At 51.1% G+C, this 21,784-nt stretch overlaps 1 protein-coding gene across 1 annotated transcript in view; it reads right to left on the minus strand.

Moving 5' to 3' along the window:
• Positions 1-3,012: 3,012 nt before the first annotated feature.
• Positions 3,013-21,784, minus strand: part of Dscam (DS cell adhesion molecule) — a 546,865-nt gene continuing 528,093 nt past the window's right edge. Inside the window, exons 31-33 of the mRNA XM_077795550.1 lie at positions 20,958-21,155; positions 19,280-19,582; positions 3,013-3,383 (exon numbers count right to left, since the gene is read on the minus strand). Of these exons, the coding sequence (XP_077651676.1) occupies positions 3,013-3,383; positions 19,280-19,582; positions 20,958-21,155 (872 nt within the window). The remainder of the gene's footprint in view (positions 3,384-19,279; positions 19,583-20,957; positions 21,156-21,784) is intronic.

Below are 21,784 nucleotides of genomic sequence, written 5' to 3' on the forward strand. Positions count from 1 at the left end.
AGTATCAGGAATCTCTGTGGCAGGAGCACAAAGATGATGGGATTAGAGGTTATGCAGTCCCGCTGGTGACCAGCTTTGAGCTCTTTAAATGTCCAGATTTCCATTATCTTCCTTTAGCCATGGCATATGTGGGTGCAGGAAAGCTGTTGGGCACACAGTGTGAATTAGATGGAAGCCCAGGGCTCCTGGACACGGCCTGGGAGCCGGGACCGTTGCTCACCTCAGACAGCCAACCAGACCAAGGCCCCAAAGGCCACCCCATCTGTTGACCCTATCACTACTGCCCAATGATCCTATAGCCTTCGGTCAGGGAAGAAAGAATGAATCTGAGCTTCACCATTCTAAGAGAGTACCTGCTTGTGGACTTGGGCTACGCGGATGACCTCTGTGAGACAGGTGAGGTCAGAAGGCGGAGGCCCAGAGGAGAACTCACCACGCCCTTCTCAATAGTGAGAGGAGAACTCGCCACGCCCTTCTCAATAGTGACTTTTTTTATGCCAGGGAAGGAACCCAGGGGGCCACATTCCCAGACCTTTTTATTTTTTAATTTTGAGACAGGATCTCACTCAGTGGCTTAGGGCCTCACTAAGTTGCTGAGGCTGGCTTTGAACTTGTGAGTCTCCTGCCTCAGCCTCCTGAGTCACTGGGATTTTAGGTGTGGGCCAGTACGCCTAGCAACAGTGGTCTTTTAAATATCCAGTCCACCTTCAGTCTACAGCTCTGGATCCCTTTGTAAACAGTAGGCAATAAGGGGGACTTTTTAATACAGTGCTTCCTGTGGAATTCATTTTAATGAGTATTTTTAAGGCAGGAATCTTGAAAGTAATCCATTCCAGAGGCAGACATGATGTAGAGTTAGTTTCTTTCTTTCTTTCTTTCTTTTTCTTTCTTTCTTTCTTTCTTTCTTTCTTTCTTTCTTTCTTTCTTCTTTCTTTCTTTCTTTCTTTCTTTCTTTCCTTTCTTTCCCTCCTCCTCCTCCTCCTCCTCCTCCTTCTCCTCCTTCTTTTTGTACAGCTTTAGAAAAAAATTTTAAAAAGGTAAACTTTTAAGCTTGGAGACTATAGAAGTTTTAGAACAGTGAATGATAGAACTTTATTTTTCTCCCCAGAAAGTAGTCTTTTATTTCTAAAATCAGATCAACTGTCTGTGTGGATGACATTCTAAAACCATGGCAAGACATAAACATGGCTTGTATGCATGCAGTCATCCACGTCTGTGCCAGGAACGGTCTTTATGTGTCCTGGACCTGTCTGTGGGTGCTCAGTGCCTCTGTCTAGTTGGCAAATGGTCTGCCCAGCAGAGAAATGGAAGGAAGAAAGGATGGAAAAGAGAAACGGATGCGGAAAAGGGAGGGAAAGAGACCTCTCTTCCTGTTCTGGGATGGCAGGAGCAGCCGGGCTATGCTGGTGGTCTAAGTGGGTCCTGTCTAGAGTATTACCCGGAAAAGCGCCTAATGTCACCTGGCAGACGGGTGTTTGGTCAATTTTCTGGTCAATAAAAAGTCCTGGATGTGGAGACTCGGTTCTCTTTCTGGGGTGCAGACTGTAATGGGGTGCTGGTGCTGGGGAAAGACTGCATGCTCTCTCTAACGCACACCGTGTAAGGGTCAAGGGCTGAGAGGGCTTTCCTCCTGCTCTCTGATGAGGCACGCCACGGGCAAATCATTTAACAGAGGAAGGAAAAGGAAAAAGATTTCAGAGGAACACCATTTTTCCATTGACTAGTTTTCCTCGGGGTACAGGGGAATTAATTGGGGGAAACATGTTGAAGATGGTCTACTGCAGATTTAGGTGCCAGACAGCGTGGAGACAGGACAGGTCATGGGGGTAGGACACATGGTCCTTTCCCTTTCTCACGCGAGCTGGGGCTAAAGGTCAGAATCTAGGACAGGTCTGCACACTTTCCCTTAAAGGGCCAGATAGTAAACGTTTAGGCTCTGTCAGCCACAGGTCCCCGCTGTGCTGTAACTATTCAACTCTGCCATTACTGCACAAAGACAGCCCTGGCTAATACGCAAATGGTGCTGGTGGCCTTTGGCTTTCTCTCCCTATAAAACTTCACTTGCAAACACAGCAGTAGGTTGGAGGGGGCTGTAGTCTGCTGACCACCTGTTTAGCTAAAGGGCAGGTTGGTGTGAGTGGGCGAGGATCAAACCTTGCCAGAGACTCAGAATACCTGGGACGGCCCCTCACAGAGACGGAGACCAGCCCCCATTCTGCAGTCTCCAGCCCGAGAGACGCAGCTGCACCTTCTTCACTGTTCCCAAGGAGCTGGGAACAGCGGTGTCTTCTCTGGCTCCTTGAATTGGGCTCTGGGTCAGTTCCAGTGTTGGCAAACCCAGGATCAGCAGGAAGGAGACCCACGCGCTCCGTCGGAGGCCAGAGGAGCAGACATTGAAATAAAGGCAGACCACCTTTTCTTTTTTATTTCGCTTAGACAAAATGCAAAGAGTGTCTCATCAAATTAAAAAATAAACAAAAAAGAAAACCAAATTGATTCCCCCCACCCCTTCACTGACGGCACTCATCCTAATTAACAACAAAAGATCAAATGGAGGACCCGGTTTCTAACGGGAAAGAAAGGTGTGCAAACGTGACTAAAGCTGTCCCCTGCCCCCAAATCAATGTTCCTTTTAAATTCACAAATAGGCTGATTTCCCCCCTCCCTATTTTCTTTCTTGACTCGTGTGTGACAGAACTTCCAGTCAGAAGGTTTAATTAGTCCCCATGCACTTTGTAGAAAATCAGTAAAAATGCAGTAGCCTGTGAAGATCATAAAACTGGACTTCTTTCCCAAAAAATCAGATGCCCAGGCAGGTGGAGCTCACACTCAGACAGAAAAAAAGCAGGAGAGTCTTTGCACTGTCTGTGGTTTCAGTATTTTCTTTTTTTTTTTTTTAATATATTTTGGCAATTTTCTTTAATTATAAATATTGGAATTCCGTAAAAAAAAGGTAGCTTTGATTGGATTGTTTAAATTGTATTTACAACCGCTGTCCAGCCGCGCCGTTTGTTATACCAGGGTGTAAGATTTGGCGTAGGGATTGTTTCCTTTCAAATGGCCCCGAGAGTCGAGCAGAGATTCCTGGGAGCTGCTCATCTTGGCGGCCTGTCCCAGCTCTGCCCCTTCTCGCTGAGGTAACGTGGCCACGGCCCCCTGCTGCCACGACTGTCCTTCTCGCGTGGAGGCAGCGGCGGCGGCAGCGGCTGCAGCGGAGGAGGCCTCCATGGGGATGGGCTCCAGGACCGCGGGGCGCTTCAGGGTCCTGCTTTTCTGAGGTTCCAAGCACGCTTGTCCTAAACTCAGGTCCCTGCTGGTGCCTGGCGCACCTCGGTTTAACAAGAAGTCCATTCTAAGGTATGGAGGCAAGTGTATGAGGTCACCTGGAAAGAAACACAGAGAGTTAGCTGGCTTCCCGGTTGGCGAACACGCGCGGGGCCCAGTCAGGCTGGAGGGGAAATGCCCCTGTGTGGGGGATTCTCAGACACCCCCTGCAGCTCCCCGCAAAGGCAGAGGATGATCTCACACTTGTCTGCAGGGCCCCCAAGAGCTGGCTTCTACGTGTGACTTTGGTTCATCAATGTCATACCTGAGCCACAGAAATGGAGACAAGATCCAGACACCATCACCAGAAGAAAAACAGACGCCCAAGAAATCAGGTCTGCTGGGCACCAAGGGTGACAGACAGAAGCCCCTGGGATGCCAGGTGCCGGGAGGGCCCAGGGCTGGAGGAGGGAGGAGTGGTGGGCAGCGGGCTCCTGTCTGGGAGGTTCTGAGGAACCCTCTGACCCAGGTCAGCTCCCTGGGTACAGCTTTCCTCCTTGGCTCAGGGTGCAGACAGCATAGCACAGGCCTCCCTCGTGGGTCTGGCCACCCTGCTAGGGCGCCCCCTGTGTCCTCCGACTCTGTGCGGGGTGCACAGCGAGGGCAATTTAGCAGAGCATCCGTCTTTCCACTGCCTTGGCAAGGTCGCTTGCTCTGGCCTCTGGGTGCCACGGAAACGCACCTCTGATCTCCTTTAGCAGCATCTGCTTTGGGAGGGAAGGCTGGCTGATGGGCAGCTCCAGCTGCACCTCTCCCCTGGGCTGTGCCAAGGCAGGGGCCAGCAAGGCGCGGTCACCGGCGAGCATTTCTGCTCAGTGCAGACTTCACTCACAGGCAGCTTCTGCTCAGGGGTCCACAGCAGCCTGGCAGCAGTTCTCAGAGGTGCCCTCCCCCAGGTCCCTCCTGCCCACGTCCTTCTTCCCCACAGGTGTGCTCCCACAGGTGCCAGACCTGCAGCCTGGCCCCGGACGCTCCCTGCCTTCTGCATTCTTTACAAGAATTTCCCCAACCAATCCCTGCACGTCCATCTGTCTTGGCATCCGCTTCTTGGGAACCTGAACTGATGTGGTTTCCATGACTTTCCATTACTGACGTCAGCCTCGAAGGGCCACCCGTGACGGTGTCCCCTTGGTCCCCATCCTGCGTATTGTGCTGTGACCATGTGCAGCCCCGTGGGCTCCCAGACCTCTCCGGGCACCTCTGACTGCCACTCCTCTCTCCTTCCTCTCCCCATTCCGTAAACGGGGAGCTTCCCGGCGGCCTCTCCTCGGCTGTTTGCACCACCTCTGTACAAATCTCCCTCCTTCCCTTTTGCGCTCTCTCCTGAGCCCTGGGCTCGGCTTTCAGAAGCTTTGCTAGACATGTCCACATGAATGTCCATCCTGAAGTTTAAATGTCACAGTCTGCACACCCGGGTCAAGAAGGCCAGCCCTAGCCCCCCTTCACCCCTAAGTGCTACTTTCTCCTGTGTGCCCAATCTTGTTTAGGCAGTCCCTTCCTCCCAGACACTAACGCATGAGCCCTCGCCGGCCTCCTGGACACCTTCCCTCCAGGGCATTTGCTTGCACAGTGTCTCCTGATTCCCTCTATCCCCCCTGCCCCTGGCTCAAGGCTTGAGCCGTCCCTGCCTGTCCCACTGCCCCCACAATGTACCAGGATTCAGGGCCCAGCCGCGGGATGCACTTTACAAGCAGCGCTCTATAGCTCCAGCTGGACTAGGCCTGGCTCAGAGTCTCTGCTGTCTTGGAACAAATTCCACATGTTCTCCAGCCCTGTACTTCTCGAACTTTTCATTTCAAGCTAGAAATGGACAAGGGGTGTTTGTGCAGCATGTTGGGATGAATGCCAGGGCTCTCCTCGGCCACCTTGAGGCCTCCCGGAATCACCGTCTTTGCACACCTGCAGCTCATGACATACTAGCTCTGGTGCCAGAGAATGGGCTGGGGGTCTGCAGTCTTGGAGCCGAGAGCCCAGGTAGGAGGGTGTGTAGGCCAGGGAGACGTGGAGATGGGCTGAGCTCAGGGGGCAGCCGTGGGAGAGAAGAGAGGATTGAAACTAGGAGACCAAAGGAGACAGATTCAGAACGGAAGACAAGTAGGGGTGGAGAAGCAGAGGGTGGGTCAGGTACAGATCCCCCAGGGTTCAGGTTCAGGGAGGGTAGACGGTGGAACCATCCTGGTTTGGATATAGTTTCCATGTGTCGCCCAAAGGCTCACGAGTTGGAAGGTTGGTCCTCAGTGTGAGATATGAAGTGATGAGAGTTGAAGTGAGCTTTAAGAGATATGGTCTAGTGGGACAGCCATAGGCCCTTGGGGCCCTTGGAAAGGATGTGGACCTCAATCACTGTCTGGCTTCCTGTTTTGAGAGGTGGTCTCTTTTTCCCACACAGTCTCATTCCCACCATTGCCATGGGCCATCACAAGAGTTGGTGCTATGCTTTTTGAACTTTCATCCTTGAACACTGAAAGCTAAATCAATCTCTTTTCTTTATAAATTAGTTTGTATCAGGTATTTTTGTTACAGTAACAAAAGCAGACTAATACAAACTGTTGGCTGTGAATGGATGTACAGGAGAAATACATGTTTGGTGGCAAAAGATAACATGTTGAATTCGATATGGTTGGGAACATCCTAGAAAAGATGTCCAGTAGGCATATTTATCTTAATGTATACCTAGCACAACTTGTTCTTTTCCGAATCTAAAATAAGTAAAAATGCCTGTCTCTTGCTTCCAAATATCCCCTGCTTTCTGCATTTTCCTATTAGCTCACAGTCATCCATAGAGATTTCCTCATCCAGTATTTTTGGGCTCTCGGGCTCTGAAAGGTGAGGGGTCAGGTGATTGCAAGACCAGGTGAGCTAGCTGACATACTGACAAGACTCTGGGAGGACCAGTGTTCAGATAGGGTTCAACCCAGAGCCCCAGAAGGTGCCCTCAAGTTAACCACTGAAAGAGAATGACCAGGGAAACAGAAGAGGAGGCCCAGAATAAATAAATCCAGGACAGGTGCTGGAAATGCAGTGCACCTGATTTAAAAGAACACACAAATTCTCAAAATGCTATTACTCTTCTTAGGATTTTTTTCCCCAGAACAAGAGGAAGGATACCTTATTCTTGGGAAATTCACCACATGACTTCCATGTCTTTGAATTACACTGGCATGCCTTGGTATTGTGATTAAAGAATCATTGCACTTTGTCATTGGCTTTCTCAGGATGTCCTCACCCTACTAAGCAATGAGTCATCATATGATCCCATCAAGATCTGGAGCCTGTCATTCACTAAAATGGCCCCAGCAACACTTTGGAATTGGCTCACGGAAACCAAACACACTAATTCAATGTTAGCTTCATATGGTGAACTGGACCCAAGGAAGCCCCAGAAAAAATACCTTGACCATAAATTGGCCATTACGCTCCTGCAGAAAGAAAAGACATAATCTGGCATTTCTGAGAAAAGGGTTTTGGTTACTTGCTGCATCTGTAGGCCTAGCAATAGTAGACTCTAATGTTGAAGGTACAGGTGTATCACACATGTGGATTAGCTTTGCTCCTGAAAAAAATGCAAGTATTTAATTTTTCAAAAAGAAACCTTATGGCACTGAAAATTTCACTTATCTTCATGTATGAAAATGGATCTATTTCTCAATCTTCTCTGAGAGGGGTTAATTATTTGCAAACAAATATCACAAAATCATTACCACAGCTGTCACTAAGAAATAAGCTGGAGAATTATTTTGCAATGTGAAGAACGTTTTCCATGTGAATCAACACCCTCTCATTGATCAATTTCACAATTTGTGGATTTTATGTACATACTTTTAAAAAAGTGATTATCCGTCTATTCCTAAGAGTCTGATAAGCAAATTATATTAGTTTGGTTATTTATTTATTTATATGGCTACTGTTAGCTTTATTATATTCAAATATTTGAGAACATGGGGAAGGCATTTACCTCCAGGGTTATTTAAAAATGTAGGTTAAGAATACCTCATGGTATTTCTGAGACCCGACTCAGTCTTGCACATTGGATGTATTTGAAATGTGTTATAACCAATCTGGGGACCAGTCTCTATCCTAGCAGTTCTCCATTAAATGTTCCAAATGTATTAAAGTGCTACAAAGCCTTGGCATCTTGGTCCCGGCAGGATTACAGGACGCGCAGGTGTTAGATTGGACAGAACGAACATGTTCGAAATAAAAGACAAAGCCCATGGTATCTGCCCACCCCCCCGCCCGCCTCCCCTCCCCTTCCCATCCCACCCCCCGTGTCTGTAGGTGTGCCCACTTCAGATGGAGTGATCTAGAGGGTTCTGATAGCTGGAAAGACTGGGGAGAAATGCAAATCCTTCAAATGGGAAGGGCTCAGCCTCAGGTCTTTATGTACTAGAGCTGAGTTGCTATGTCTCTGATGGCCACTCTGCCACCTGTCTCCATGTCCAATACTGCCCACGTGTCCAGTTCTGCAGGTGGAGCTTCATGAGGCTGCATGGTACTCTCAGGCAACATTTTTGGACAATATGCATTTCCTGATTAGCGCTCAAATAGCCCTTTCGACTGTGTGAAAGCTGCAAATGAACTCTCTCCATAATTCATGAACTCTCGGGGAGAAGGCACAGAGCAGTCAGTGGTGGGCTTTGTTTATTATGGATGATTTACATCCATGAAAATCCCCACCCGGTCCAAGTACCACTTGGGAAACTGGAATTTCTAGTCATCTGGCCATTTTCTGTTTTTCAGATGCCTACACAGTTACCAAGGCAACTCATGCAGCTATTGCTCCAGAAGGAGAGTGAAGTGGGGCACTCTGAGGACCACTGGGACATCGGCAGACCACTTGTCCTGCCCTGCCCTGCCCTGCTGTCTGCCTGCCTGTTCCAGCATGGACTCCAGCTGTGACACTGCAGGTAGAGGGCGGGAGGACATTGCCTGCATTTGTCGGATGCTGTGGATCTGCACTTGGCTTCCTCGTTCCCGAGACGGGAGTCACAGAATCTACTATGGAGAGCTGTGGCCAGGACGCAGTAGGAAACTCGTGGAAGCTTCACCAAGGAATGAGGCCCTGAAGTCTGGGCTGGAGGTCAGCCAGGGTGAGCAGGAACTCTTCTCTGAATCTTCGTGTTTGTCTACAGAGGGTCGATTAGTGGTCCCCAAAGAGATGTACCCAGTGATCCTCCCTCGGCGTCTCTGAGTGTGACCTCATCTGGAGAAAGGGTCTTTGCAGGGGTCATGACAGTTAAGGATCAGGAGACGAGGATCAGGGTGGGCTCTAACCCCAGCAGCATGTGTCCTTAGAAGTGAAGGGCAGAGGGCGGGGTGAGACAGGGACACAGAGCAGAAGGCCACCTGGAAACCGGAAACGGAGCAGAGCCCGGAGGGAGGCAGCCACAGGCCAAGGACATCTGGAGCTGCCAGAGGCTGAAAGAGGCAGGGAAGGGGCTCTTCCCACACATGCCCTGCCGAGACCTTGACTTTGAGCTTCTGGTCTCCAGAACTGTGAGAGAATAATGTGAGTGGCTCTAAGCCACCTGGTTCATGGTGATTTGCCATTGCAACCCCAGGAAACTCATTCCAATGTCCTTTCTTCTTGGATATGATGGGCTTGGGACCTTCTCCCAGGGAGCCATGCTGAATTCTTCTTGTCCATCAACCAAGGGAAAAGGAGGGAGTTCCTAAGGACCCACAGAGCCATGACCCTGGACATGGCTAATGGTGCCCCACTCTGCTCAGCTCCAAGAAGTCCCCATGTGCAAAGCTGGCACTTCCCGGTCACCCATCCTTCCTAGTGTCTCTCCAAGGCCAAGCCTGAATCACCCCCTCGCCCTGCTCCCTGCAGAAGCAGACACCCAGGGCAGCCGGCAGTGCTCCCTGGACCTGGACCCCCGCTCCCCAGAGTCGCCCCAGGAGGGAGCAGACTCCTCTTGAGGCACAGGGAGCAACGTGATCCGTGCTGATCAGCCAGGACCTCCTGAGGCCCCCACACGCTTGAGGACAGTAGTGGCCCAGAGGTTCCAGGACCCTTTCTGCTCTGAAATCCACAGTCACAGTGTGGGGTCACCATGCCATGGTCCCGCCTGTGTCAGGCACCCAGGCCCTGCACCCTACATGTCAGACCCGTCACTGCACAGACATTCAAGGAGCTGCAGTCCAGTCTGGGCCCCGCACAGCTGCAGTGGGTCTCAGGGTCTCCCGCAGGGTTTGGGGGGAATTGCTCACTCGGTCTGTCACCTCACCTCCTCCACGTGGCTTCCTTCTGAGCTTTCTCCATGTCCTTCCCCTCCCTCCTTCCCTCCTTCCCTCCCTCCCTCTCTCCTGTTTGCTTTCCCTGGACTCTGGAACGCTGGCCCTCTGGCAGAAGGACCCAGATCTGGGTCACTTCATGTCCCTTTGCCCTGCTTGCCTAATTGCTCACCCTTCTAGTCCCTTCCCAGTTAGCTGGACTCCATCGGTGTCTCCTTCCCAAGCCTAACCTGGACAAAGGCAGGGGGACAGAGGCTGACCAGTCCCCTCTAGGCCTGTGGGACTCGATCCACTGCAGACTTGGGAGATTTGGAATTCACATTTGCACGCCATAAGCCCCTCCACGCTCTGTGCCCCTGTGCCCCTTGTCATAAGGCAAGGGACGGCATGGCTGATGGGGAGAGTAAGCTGAGCGTGGGCTCTGAGATGGGCAGGCTCGGGGGAGGAGGGTGGAAGAGCCAGGAGACAGACAGAGGCATGGGGAGAGGGAAGAGGAGGAGAGAGAAGAGAGAAGGAGCCAGAGAGCTGGAAACACAGATAGACAGAGGCAGAAGAAGGTGACATGGAGACACAGCCCAGGGAGAGAGGGAAGTGGGAGATCACACATAGGGAAAGGCAGATGGAAGAGAGAAACACGTTAACTGAATCACAGTGGCAAAGGGTGGAGAGGAAGAGGGGCAGGTGACTGAGACGAGAAGAAACGCACACTGCTAGTGATGAGAATCCCTGTGCAGAGCTTCAGAGACACGCATACCCGTGGTGACAGCCCAGCCCTCGCTGGCCCCCATCTCTCTCTCCTATTTTCCTCATCGTCCTTGCTGCAGATCACCAGCTGCACCCTTCACTGCCTGCCGGAGGCACCCCAGGCAGGGGTGTGGCCTCCCACCTCCAGGGATGAGGAGGATTTAGCCATTATCGCAATGCTATGCCTATTATTTGATATAATGCTACATTTCTCATCCTCTGCCACTGTCCTCTGGGGACCTACAGTGCCACTAATGTCTCTGAAAGTTTAGATTAAATAAGTCAACATTGATTTTTCCCTTCATCCCTAACCACTTTGCACGCCAATGTCATTATCACCTCGGTGCCTCCGGTCCTGGAACAGACTCCTCATCCATCAGCAGGTCCCTGCCCGGAGCTTGCCACCCTCCGTGAAGGGAGGGGGTCTAGCCACGGGTGGCCGGATGGTGTGAAAACTGCTGTAGGGAAATCCTGCCTCCCTTTAGCTGACAGCAAAGTTTCCTGAACTTTCTTAATGTATTCAGACTCACACAGAAGGTCTAAATTTATTTCAGCTTCAGAGGAAAGATGGCAAAATCAATACCGAAACAGAACAAGAATGAATCGATTCAGAAAACCTACAATGGATGGGAGTGCATTCCACTAGTCTGTTCTCCATCGGTGATTCCTGCCATTTGCCACATGCCACACTAGTAGAAAACATCTGAAGACTATAGCACTGATTATCCACCAGCGGTGACCCCCACCCCGACCCCAGGACATATGGCAATGTCTAAGATACTTTTGATCATCACCATGTGGAGGGTGAGGAGCGTGCTACTGGCATCCATTGGTCAGAGGTCAGGGATGCTGCTCAACATCCATCATGCACAGGACTCCCCACTACAGAGAGCTACCTTGTCTCAACTCTTCATGGTGCTGCTGTTGAGAAAACCCTGTTTAGAGGACTAAAGTTCCTAATTCCAAGTGAATCCTTATTCCACTTTGCTTTTGCTTGAGAATCACTGAATTCAACCAGTATGAGGAATTGTGCTCTTCAAAGTTCTGACCTCAGCTCTCCCTGGACGAACATAAGATGCCCAGGGGCCTGGAATCTGAGGGAATCCCCCACGTCTTCCTCCCACGGTGCCTGGTGAGCCCAGGGGAAAGGCACAGGTTTGGAGCTTTGTGCAGAAATCCTGCCTCTGCTTCCAAACAGCTGGGACCCTTTGAGTTCCAGAGCTCCTTAGTCTAACCCAGAGCACCATTTCTCAGGATACCTTTAAGCCTAAAAGAGTCTTTCTTATGCTTTGAGCCATCGCACCTAAGAAAACGGGTTGAGTCATCTGCTTTAGGAATTCCAGGGAATGTGTGGAACAAATGAGGGCATTCCTGGGGCTCCACATTCCAGGGCACATTGCATCAGCCTCTCCTCCCCCTGTGCAACGCTTCATTGGTCAGAAATTGTGGAAACATGCAAGTGCGTTTCCAAATTCATGTGGAACGAAAGCGTAGCAGTCCTCAGGGGCTCAAATTGCCTCAGGGGACAAAGAAAGAATCTTTCATCAATTTCTAACAAGGTTTGATGTCTGTCTTGCATGAAGCTGGGTGTAGATGTTAAAGCAGGAAGCAAAAGATGCCCACCCTGAGTTCTAGCAATTTCAATAAAAACCAGAGCTCAGACTGCAAGGACAGGGGCGCCCCAAGGAGCTCATACCCCGGGGGAGCGTGGGGTCCGCCCATCCCAGCAGCAGATGGGCCCTCACGCTTTGTTAGTTGAATATTAATGCTGCAGTACGGTAATGAAAACTTGTAAACGAATCCCTCTCAGTAAACGAATCTCTACTCACAAACGGCAACCAGGAAAAACCCTGAATAAATCATGTGAGCCTGATACCAGAGGTCCCTGGGCATGTGCCGCTACCGTCCCTGCTGGTATGCAGGCTTCATGCATTTTTAAGAGCTTGTTGATATGGTGTTCTTCCGACTTGCTGGTGAAATTTAAAAACTGCACTGAGGGATGAAGTAGGTTGCAGCCCGTGAGTCTTCTGAGATCCTGTGGTTGGATCTGAATTGGAAAAGCTTCCCTTGCCCCGAGGCAGGCTCTGAACTCATTAGCAGGGATTTTGGAGCACATGCTGGGGAAGGACCCCTGAGGCCCCCAGTCAGGTCCAGCTCCACTGAAGACCTTTGGAGAGCCACTTTAGACACTGAGGACTACCTGAATGGGAACCTGCTGGGGCTGGCATGTGCGTCGACAGGGAGCTGGAAGACCCTTCTCAACAGCCCACACCTACAACCACCCCACAGGAGGAGCTGAGCGAGACTGGGGTCGGCTTGGAGGGTGGGAGACCGGGGCCAATCGCTCAGGGTCTCGTAGGTCTCTGCTCTGAGGGCAGCAGGAAGCCGTCAGCGGGTTTTCAACAGGAGAGACTTGGCTCAGTTACTTGAAAGAGTGCCTGGTTTTCCCCAGTTTGGGATGGAGGATGGATACGAACTTGGTACCCAAAGAATCCACACCGGACCACATGGAATGATATGATGGTGGTCCCTGCTGTCTTCATCCTACCTTAATGCCTTTTAAGGATATCGCTGGGCCTTCACGTGGCATTGGCTTATCATAGCACCTCACGGGCCACGTGCAGGGAGTGTGTGAGTGAGTGTGTGTGTGTGTGTGTGTGTGTGTGTGCGCGTGTGTGCGTGTCTCCCATAAACTCACTTTTGTCCCATTTCTTGGACTTTCTCAAGACTTCCCTGTCTTGTGCCTCCAGGACTCTTATTTCTGCTGTCTGCTAGGGCATCTTACTCTGATCAATGAATAAAACTGGGAAATGTTGATTGAATATGTTAACTCTTTAATTCATAGGATAATACTCAGCATCTTTTTATAGTGAAAAAAACATTCGGTGGATCTGAATGACACATTTGCCGATGGAGAAGGACCTTCTGGAACGTGGCGAGCTTTGGTCCCTGTGGTGGGGCTTGTTGCTGGCTATGTGTAGCGCTAGGCTCTGGAGGGCTCTTGATGGTCACCTGGCGTGGCACAGGTGGCTCTCCCACTTCTACATCACCGGCCTGTCAGGGTGCAGGCCTCTCCTTTGCTTTCACGGCTTAAGGGACTCATACACTCTATTATTTTCCAACCATTGGAACAGGACCCAATGGACCTGCCGTCTCAGGGCCCAGAGGGGACACAAGGCTGTCAGCAGAGAGAGAACATGGCCTGGAACAGGAGGGCCTGCCAGCAGCCTGGGCAGCCACGGCGGTTATACAGATGGCCACAGCACTCACAGGGTTAGTGGCCCTGGGACAGGAGACGTCTCCTGAGACCACGGCAGGTGGGGATTGGGGAGGTGACTGCAAAGGCCTAGGGACAGAGGTGTAAGGTTTTATTTCAAGCAAATGGGCTTGAAGTTCAAAGGTGTGGGACCACTCAGAACACGTCTCACTGCCACTTATGTGTCCAAGGGACCGTCCACTGAGAGCAGACCCGAGTCACAGGAGAGCCTCCAGGAGCTGGCCTGTAGAAGCTCATCAGGGCAGCTCTGCTTCTGGCAGGGGCAGGTCATCTCACTCTGTGAGTCCCTGAAAGGCTCGGGTCTGGGCAGAGTGGCCCGAGGAGGCCTAGTCCCTGGCTCCTCGCTCTTTTAACCTGAAAGTCTATGGCCATTTAGAGGGAGCTCCTGCCCCACGCTGTGAGCGCCAAGCCCCTTCCCACCCTGCCTGCACCTTCACTCTTCCCTCCTTGAACTGCTGCCCCCGGGTTTCTGCTCATCGTCTCCAAGAGGCTGTCCCCGAACCTCTTTTCCCAACCCCCCCCTGTCAAATGACTCCCCCCCAGAGCTGTGTCTCTTCCCTGCACTTACCATGTTCCCAAACTATGTCCTGGGCCTGTGTGACCATCTGCCCTCCTGGGAAGGCAGGGTCTCTGCAGGTCTATTCACTGCCATGTCCTCAACTCCCCAAACAGGGCCGGTTCCTCAGGGGACATTCAGTAAAAGAGTGCCAAAGAAACAAAGGAAAGTGGCAGGAGGGATGAAGCAAGGCTCTCTGGGGAAGGGCGGAGTCAGAGACCTGCGGTGTGTATGCGTGCACGAGTCACACACATGTGCAAGTACGCACGTATGTGCCCACACACGTGTCCTACCGTGTGTTTGATGACCCTGTATGCATCCATGCATGTGCTTAATTGTGCATGCACACGTGTGAGCACATCAGACTTCTGCACCTGAAAGGAGATCCTTTCCATGGTTCTCGAGAAACATTCATGATAGAAATTTCAAGAATTTCAGTGATGTACAAAGAAGAGGAGGAGGATGCGAGACCTGAGATCAGATCCAGCCGGCCTGCCTGAAGGAGAGAGATGTGGCTGCTTGAGAGGAATGGAGGGCTGCTGTTTGGTGGAGAAGCAGTCAGTCTGATTATCTGCCCGGAGTGGAGCTCAGGGTGGTGAGGGGAGAGTGTGGGGCAAAGGGTTACTTGGTAGCCAAGATTTCTGGAGGCTGATTTTTATTCAAGAGCCAACCTGCGAGCCAGGTAGATGTCCGAGAGGGAGAATAGCATTATTTAAACAATGGCTGAGGACAAGACAGCCAACCCAGGTAAGAACAGTGCCGAGGGGCACAGGGGTGGGCTCTCCCTGCAGGTGGGGCAGGCCTCTGCACATCCTGGCGCCCCCTCACACCTCGCCCTGGTTGGCCAAACACACTACTCAGTACAGAGTGATGCATGGGATGAAGCATCCTAAAATGAAAATCCAATGGCTGCTTCAAATAGCTGTTTCTTTCAGTGGATTAACAAGGTGGTGGCAGGCCGTGGCCATTTCCAGCTGGAAAACCTCAAATGGCCACAGAGGCCCACAGAGTAGAAGTGCCAACGCCGACGGGGGCCAAGCTGCGTTGGGCTGCAGATTTAATGCTTTAAATTGATTTAAGGAGCTTTATGCAAGGGCCTCTTTGATGGCACAGGATAAACATCATGAATAAAGAAGCAGCAGTAATCCAAGAATGGGAGAAACTGGCTCAAAACGCTCCTGAAACCAAGAACAGGCAGCAGAATGGAAGCCCTGGAAGGCACCTGCCCCAGGGGACGGAGAGCTAGTAACTTTCCAGCAATTTCTCAGAGAATCAAGAATAAGAAATATTTGTGTTTTGTTTATTTTTAGTTTTACTTTTAGAACATTATTACTTATAATTACACACAGTATTTTTTTTACTTAAAATCTAAAAATTTTAAGAATTCAAAATTCAGGTTTCATTAAAAGTCTCAAGCTCGATCCCGGTGGCTGCCTTGTGTGGCCTCTGCGTATCATGGGGGGCAGCCCTTGGTCTGTGGAAGAGCTTTCCTTTTAATCTGTTAAGGGAAAGTCCACAAGGTAAATCACTCTGTTTAAAAGGATGCAGGAAGATGGTGTCGACATAACTGTCCTCTTGTGTTTGACTAATCATTTATAGCAGTGGCGATATTTTAACAGTTGGTCAGCGTTGCCAGACACGGTGCCAGGGGTGTGCATCTTGACTATTAATTGTGTGCCCACTGGGCCTCTGGTAGACCCGGGGAGCGAAAGATAAAAAAGCAGCCAAGACGTGCCTCCTGTTTCCTGGAGCAGATCTGGCCAACTTTGTGCAATTTGATCCCTATCCATAGCAAACTGAAAAGTTTGGGATCAAAACTAGTGGTGCTGAAGGCAGAAGAAGGAAAAGGGAAAGGAGGGAAATGGGATGGTCCAGAAGAGGAAGGGCTAATGGTGAGAAGATGTGCAGAGGCTGGAAGACTGAGCAGAAACAGAATGGCCAGCCCCTTCTAGAACCCAGAGGGGACGCAGGGAAAGAAAGGACTTGGCTTCAAAGCGCTGTTCCAGGAGCTGCTGATTTAGACACGGCCTGGGGCCGGCATCACAATCCATCACCACCGTGGGTTTTGTCCCAATTCAGCTTGACATGACTGCAGCCGCCCTGGGTCGCAACTACCGAGGCTGCCCCCGAGTTATTCTGCTTGGTTTTCCCTAAGGAGTTGCCCAGAATGCTCTAGATGGACAAAATCAGCATGGCACATGGAGCTTTGTGCGCCCTGGAGCCAGGAAGGTGCCAGACCCTGGCCTAAGCTTGAGGTCAACAGGGACGCTGAGGTGTGGACCAACTCCCTTTTATCCTGATTGTGTTATAAGCCCCCATCTTTCTGCCTCAACTTGTAGGGATCCTTTGGGTCTTGCTGCTGCCCAGGACCACGCTGTCAGTGGGTCCCCGCGGGTCTGACTCTGCAGTCCCCAGTCTGCTCCCCTCTTTTCTTTAGTGTCACAGATATGTTCCCTCCCACTGGGCCTGGGCTGCTCCAGAGCACGCTCCACGTCGACTTTGGCTGCGTTAGGAAGGAGCACCAGCAGGCCTTTCGGAGGGCAGACCATTTTTCTAAAGCTCATTAAACATTCAGGAATAATTCAGTCACCCGGGTTAGACAAAACCGAGCTTGTGGACACTGGAACTCACATTGATTGAAGGAATTATTCATACCTCAAGTTATACAATCATTTTCCTCTAAATAATAGATTAAGACCATAGTAACTCTGTTGTGATCTTTCAGCGGCTCTAATGGAGCTAAGCAACAATGTCACGAACAAACTACAGACTCGGAAAAAATTATTGTCCAACAACCTGAACAACATGCCGTCAAAAAGAAACGTCCAACCTTTAATTATTTAAAGGCCTGCACAAGTAGGGCAGTCACTCAACCCAGAAGCTCATCCTGTGCCCTTGGTCACACTCAGAGGCAAAATGCAGCCACATTCTCTTAGATGGATGCTAAAGTACTTAAAAGGGATACTCAGATGAGGTGGTGCTGGCAGGACTCTGATGGCCACTGAACAGAAATAAAAGTAGGAAGGGAGGGGAGGCCAGTAGCACAGGTGGAGTCCTGCAAGGTTCTCAAAAGACCTCAATGAGACAACAGCAGGCACCTGCACCCACGTCTCCGGCACCTTCTCTGCTACCTGCCTCACCTGCACTCAGACACCTGCATCCTGCGCAAGCGCTCGATGGACGCAGTGGCCATCCACGAAGGCTGAAGAGGTGCCCAGAGGCTCATGTTCACCTCCCCTGCCCTCTCACTCTCAGGTTGAAGAGGTACAAAAAGCCACAGCATTGATCCCTGGCTGTTCTGCATTTGCCTTGCAAATAAATGCCATCAGCAAAAAAAAAATATTCGAAGTAACAGCACCCACAAATAACGACGTGTCCTCTCCCCTGTGAAGGTAGACAGAATGAAAAATAAATGAAGCCATAATTCTTTATTGTATGCTGGTAGGAATCTTGAGTCTGTTTGGAAGATTATTTGCTGGATAGACAATTCGTATTTTATATATTTTTATGCATTTATAAGGCTCATTTATGCTGGGCCTTATGCCATAAAACCCAAGGGAACAGCAATGATTCAAGACTGGAGATGAAGATTTGAAATAGAACCAGCACAGTGGTTCAGAAAATGGGCAAAAGTAAATCGGGATTTGTCAAGATTGGCTAGTGTGTGAAGGATGGTCTCCAGGCAACTGTTTCAGGTTGAAAAGGAAAAAAGTAACTTTTCAGATGAGATTAAAATGGCCACTGTGAGTTGATGGAGTATGAGGGTTTGTCTCAATGGTGGCACACACACTGGCTGGCAAGTTCTGGAGCCAAGACCTAACAGCTGTCAGTTTCCATGCAAAACCAAGATTGCTGACTTCTCCTAAAACACAAGCCCGGACTAAGTCCCTGTTACCACCTGAAACCCACTGGAAGGAGTTTGCTGGTCTTTCCTCTTTGGACAGTCCATGAACTGTTCTTGACCTCAGTACGCCTTGACCTGCCTCACCCCTTCACTCATTCACATTTTCCACCAGCCACTGCTAGTGGAGTTGGCAAGTCCCCCTCACAAACACCAGCTGCTCACACGTGGTCAAGTTGAAGATCAGACACCTGCTCACCTACATTGGCCAGCTCCGATCATCTTGAGTAACTCAGGAAAGCCAAGCCCACACTGGTTCCTGGTAAGATCACTCTCCCTTCACTCGCCCTCTCCACTGCAGTCTTAAAATGCAGACCCCCACCCCAGTCCTTGAACCTTCCTCATCAAGCAGTGGGGGTCTCCTTCTCTTAGATCTGGACTGTGTGGCTCTGTGACCTCTTGGATGGTGGGTGGAACATGGTGGAAGGGGTGCTGGGCGACTGTGTGAAATAGTGTGTTGAGAGCACAGTCCTTAGTGTGGTAACAGGAGGAGGTGGTGGGATTTTAAGAGGTGGGACCTATGAGAGGTCACTGGGGGCATTGTCCATTGCCCATGGGCCTCTGAGTTAGTTCTCTGAACAGTGAGCTGTTCAAAAAGAGCCCTTTCCTGTGCCTGACTTCGCATTGCCTCATGTGCTCTTTTCTCACATGTATTCCCACTGTTGTGATGCCTTTGCCATGGGGTCCTCACCAGGGCTGAAGTTGATGCCACAACCATGCTCTCCAACCTCCAGAATGTGGAGCTAAATAAATTTCTTTTCTTTACAAGAACTCAGCCTCGAGTATTTTGTTATAGCCAGGAAAACTGACTAATACAGTTTCCAGGCCAACCCTAAGAAATTGGCTACATCCACTGTCTATGTTTTGGAGTATGCGCTCTTTGCTCTGAGCTACAATGATAGGAGGAAATTCGAGCCACCTTGTGGAGAGACCCATATGGGGAAAATTTAGCTAGCATTAACTTGCTGAGTGAGTGAGCCATTTTGGAAAAAGGCCCCACAGGTATGATGGAGCCTCCCCAGCTTGCTGTATTCACTAGGCCCTGACCAAATTTGAGATTCAGGAACAAAATGAATGATTCTTGTTTTCAGCCAAGACGCTTTGGGATGATTCTTTATGCAGCAATCCAGACACAGAACACTGCCCCCCTCCGTCTGAGCCTGCAAAAACTTTCATAGTGGCGGGTGTGAACTAGGCAGGGAGCGCTCCTGCACTGTGGTCCCCCTGCCATCCTCACCTGGCCGATGTGCCTTCGGGACAGCCATGTTCATCACCCGTCCTCCATCCTGAGGTTTGGGGGGAGACGCAGTGAACCTGCAGATCCCCGATTCCGAAGGGGTGCTGGAGGTCAGACTGTCCGTGTACTCGTTTGTCCCTGCCGTCAACTGTTCGGAGGACGTGTCTGAGATGAAGCACTCGGTGATGGTGAACTTGGCGTGCCTCAGCTGCTCTTCCATCTTGGCGTGCTCGTAGGCCCTGGCCAGCTCTTCGTAGGTGGAGGAGGCACTTTCTGTGGAGACCATGCTGCTTCTGGCTCGATCTACACCCCAGGGAAGAGAAAGGGAGACTGTGACTCACCACGGGAAGTGTGAACCCTCGGGCGACCCTCCCCGGCTTCTGGCCATTCCTTCCAGATCCCAGGAGGATCTGGCAGGAGTCTCGGCTTTGTCAGAAGACCCCGCCTCCGCCGCTCTGCGGCCAGCTTCACCACCTCAGCATTCGGCCCAGGGAATCTTGGTTTCGATCGAATCCCGGCAGTCAGATGTCTCAGCCCTGGACGTTTTTCATAAATAAGTAATGCGGCCCCTTAAAAAGTCCTGCTTTTATTGAAAACTCTCTGGAGCGTGGTGTCAATGGGCTGCAGCATCCCGCTCCCTGCTCTGACTTGCAAATCGATCTGGTCCTGAGAGACTCATTAATTGGCATGGATGGTTCCAGCTCTGCAGATCAGCCCCTCCGGCCTCAGCCTGGGAAGCGAGATGTGGGGCTGCTTAGAAATGATGTGACTCTGCAAAGAAATTGGCCACCAGGCAGAAGTGTCCCTGACCCCTGGACTCATCCTTTGTTGTGGCACCTTCTATGGGGACCAGGGACCACCTGGGACAAAACCCAGGGCTGACTTGCCTTTTAACTGGGCCATACCCCCCCATCAGAGAAGCCTCCGCATTTTAAACCTACTAAAAAGTTTTGAAGTTCACCTCTGCGGAACTCTGAGAACCTTCTAAGAGAAATAACAGACACAAAAATAAATTGGCACGGCGATGCTCCACCTCTGGAACTCTGTTTTTGAAGTGTATCATCAAGAACAAAAGAAAATGAGTATTAAAATTTCCTGCAGCTATTAGGTTCAGATATAATTTCTTTCCAGAATTTGAGGGGGGTGGGGTGGGCAGCACACTGCTATTCTTAGGCCCTGTCTTCTCTCAGAAGTGAACTCTCAGTGGCTGATGCCACCGACCAGATGACTTACCTTATAATCCAGCCCCGTTTAATTGTCAAACAGATCAGCCTGGGTGCGCCACAGAGGCTGCCGTGACCTGGCCGTGCAGCCTCAGGTGTGGGGACTGGTCAGATGCCTGAGTGTGATCAGTAATTAGGGCAATCGTGTGGGTGGAAATTTAAGAATGCCTGTATTTCTCCTAGTTGGGTAGGAAATAAAAGGAGAGATCGGCCTGGGTGGGACACCAAGAGGGAAGCTTTTGGTTTTGCTTTGCAGAATCCCCTGGGCCCTGCACAGAGGAAATGCTGGAAGGTTCTATGGTTCTAGAGAACAGCTCAACAGTGGGAAAGTGGCTTTCAGAAGGGCGTAAGCAGGAGTAGAGGAGACCCGCTCTCCCCTCCCCAAGAAGCCAGGGAAGCCCGTGCTGTGAGCAAGGCCTGATCCCCAGGGATGAGGGGCGCGTACAGGGCCGCACCTGTGTCTTGCGAGGGGCTGACGCTGTAACTGTCGCTCTCCTTGTCCACGGAGCCCGTGGCCCGGGGCGTCGGCAGCCTCCAGTCTGTGGTGAGGGTGTGTGCTGAGATGGTGGGGTGGGGTCTGTTGAGGGTCCACTGGCTGGCGTACCGGTTTCTGGCTGTGGGCCCGGCCTTGGCGTTCCTCCTGGTGGTGGGATCTGTGAAGACACAAGAGGACCGCGGTCAGCTGGGGCAAGCGCTGGGGGCAGCTGTCTCTCTACCCGGCCTGGCAGGAAGCCTTCTTGGCTTTTCCTGTGGAGGCCCTTGCTCTTTCCCCCACATGGTCCACCATGTTCATCAGATTCTAAAGGGGTTTTAAAAGCCCTGCGGGGGAAAGAACGTTTTATTTGGAGACCAAAGTCTAGATTTGGGCCTTGCTCCTGGCTCTTGATGTTTTTCTGAAGTTCACTTCACCTCTGAGGATCAGCGTCTTATGCAAACTGTGCTCGAACGTGGCTTCCTTCCGAAGGTCTGACCTCAGGGAGCTGTGACTGGTCAAATGGTGCCCCTCCCCTCAAAACACCACAGGTCCAGTCCTAACCCCAGTAGCTCAGCACATGGTCGTACCTGGAAAGAGAGCCACTGCAGAGCCATTGGTGAAGACGAGGCCACACTGGAATGGGTGGCCCTGACCTAAGGTGAAGGCTATTCTTGCAGGAACAGGGGACAGACCCAGGTGTGGAGTGCAGCCGTGGGGCTGGAGGCAGACACTGAAGTCCTGAGCCCACACAAGCACAGCCAAGGTCGCAAGCACGCTGCCAGCAGCTAGGACCAGGCCAGGGAGGGT

Source organism: Urocitellus parryii, chromosome 2 (assembly GCF_045843805.1).
Source record: "Urocitellus parryii isolate mUroPar1 chromosome 2, mUroPar1.hap1, whole genome shotgun sequence".
Taxonomy (NCBI): Eukaryota; Metazoa; Chordata; class Mammalia; order Rodentia; family Sciuridae; genus Urocitellus; species Urocitellus parryii.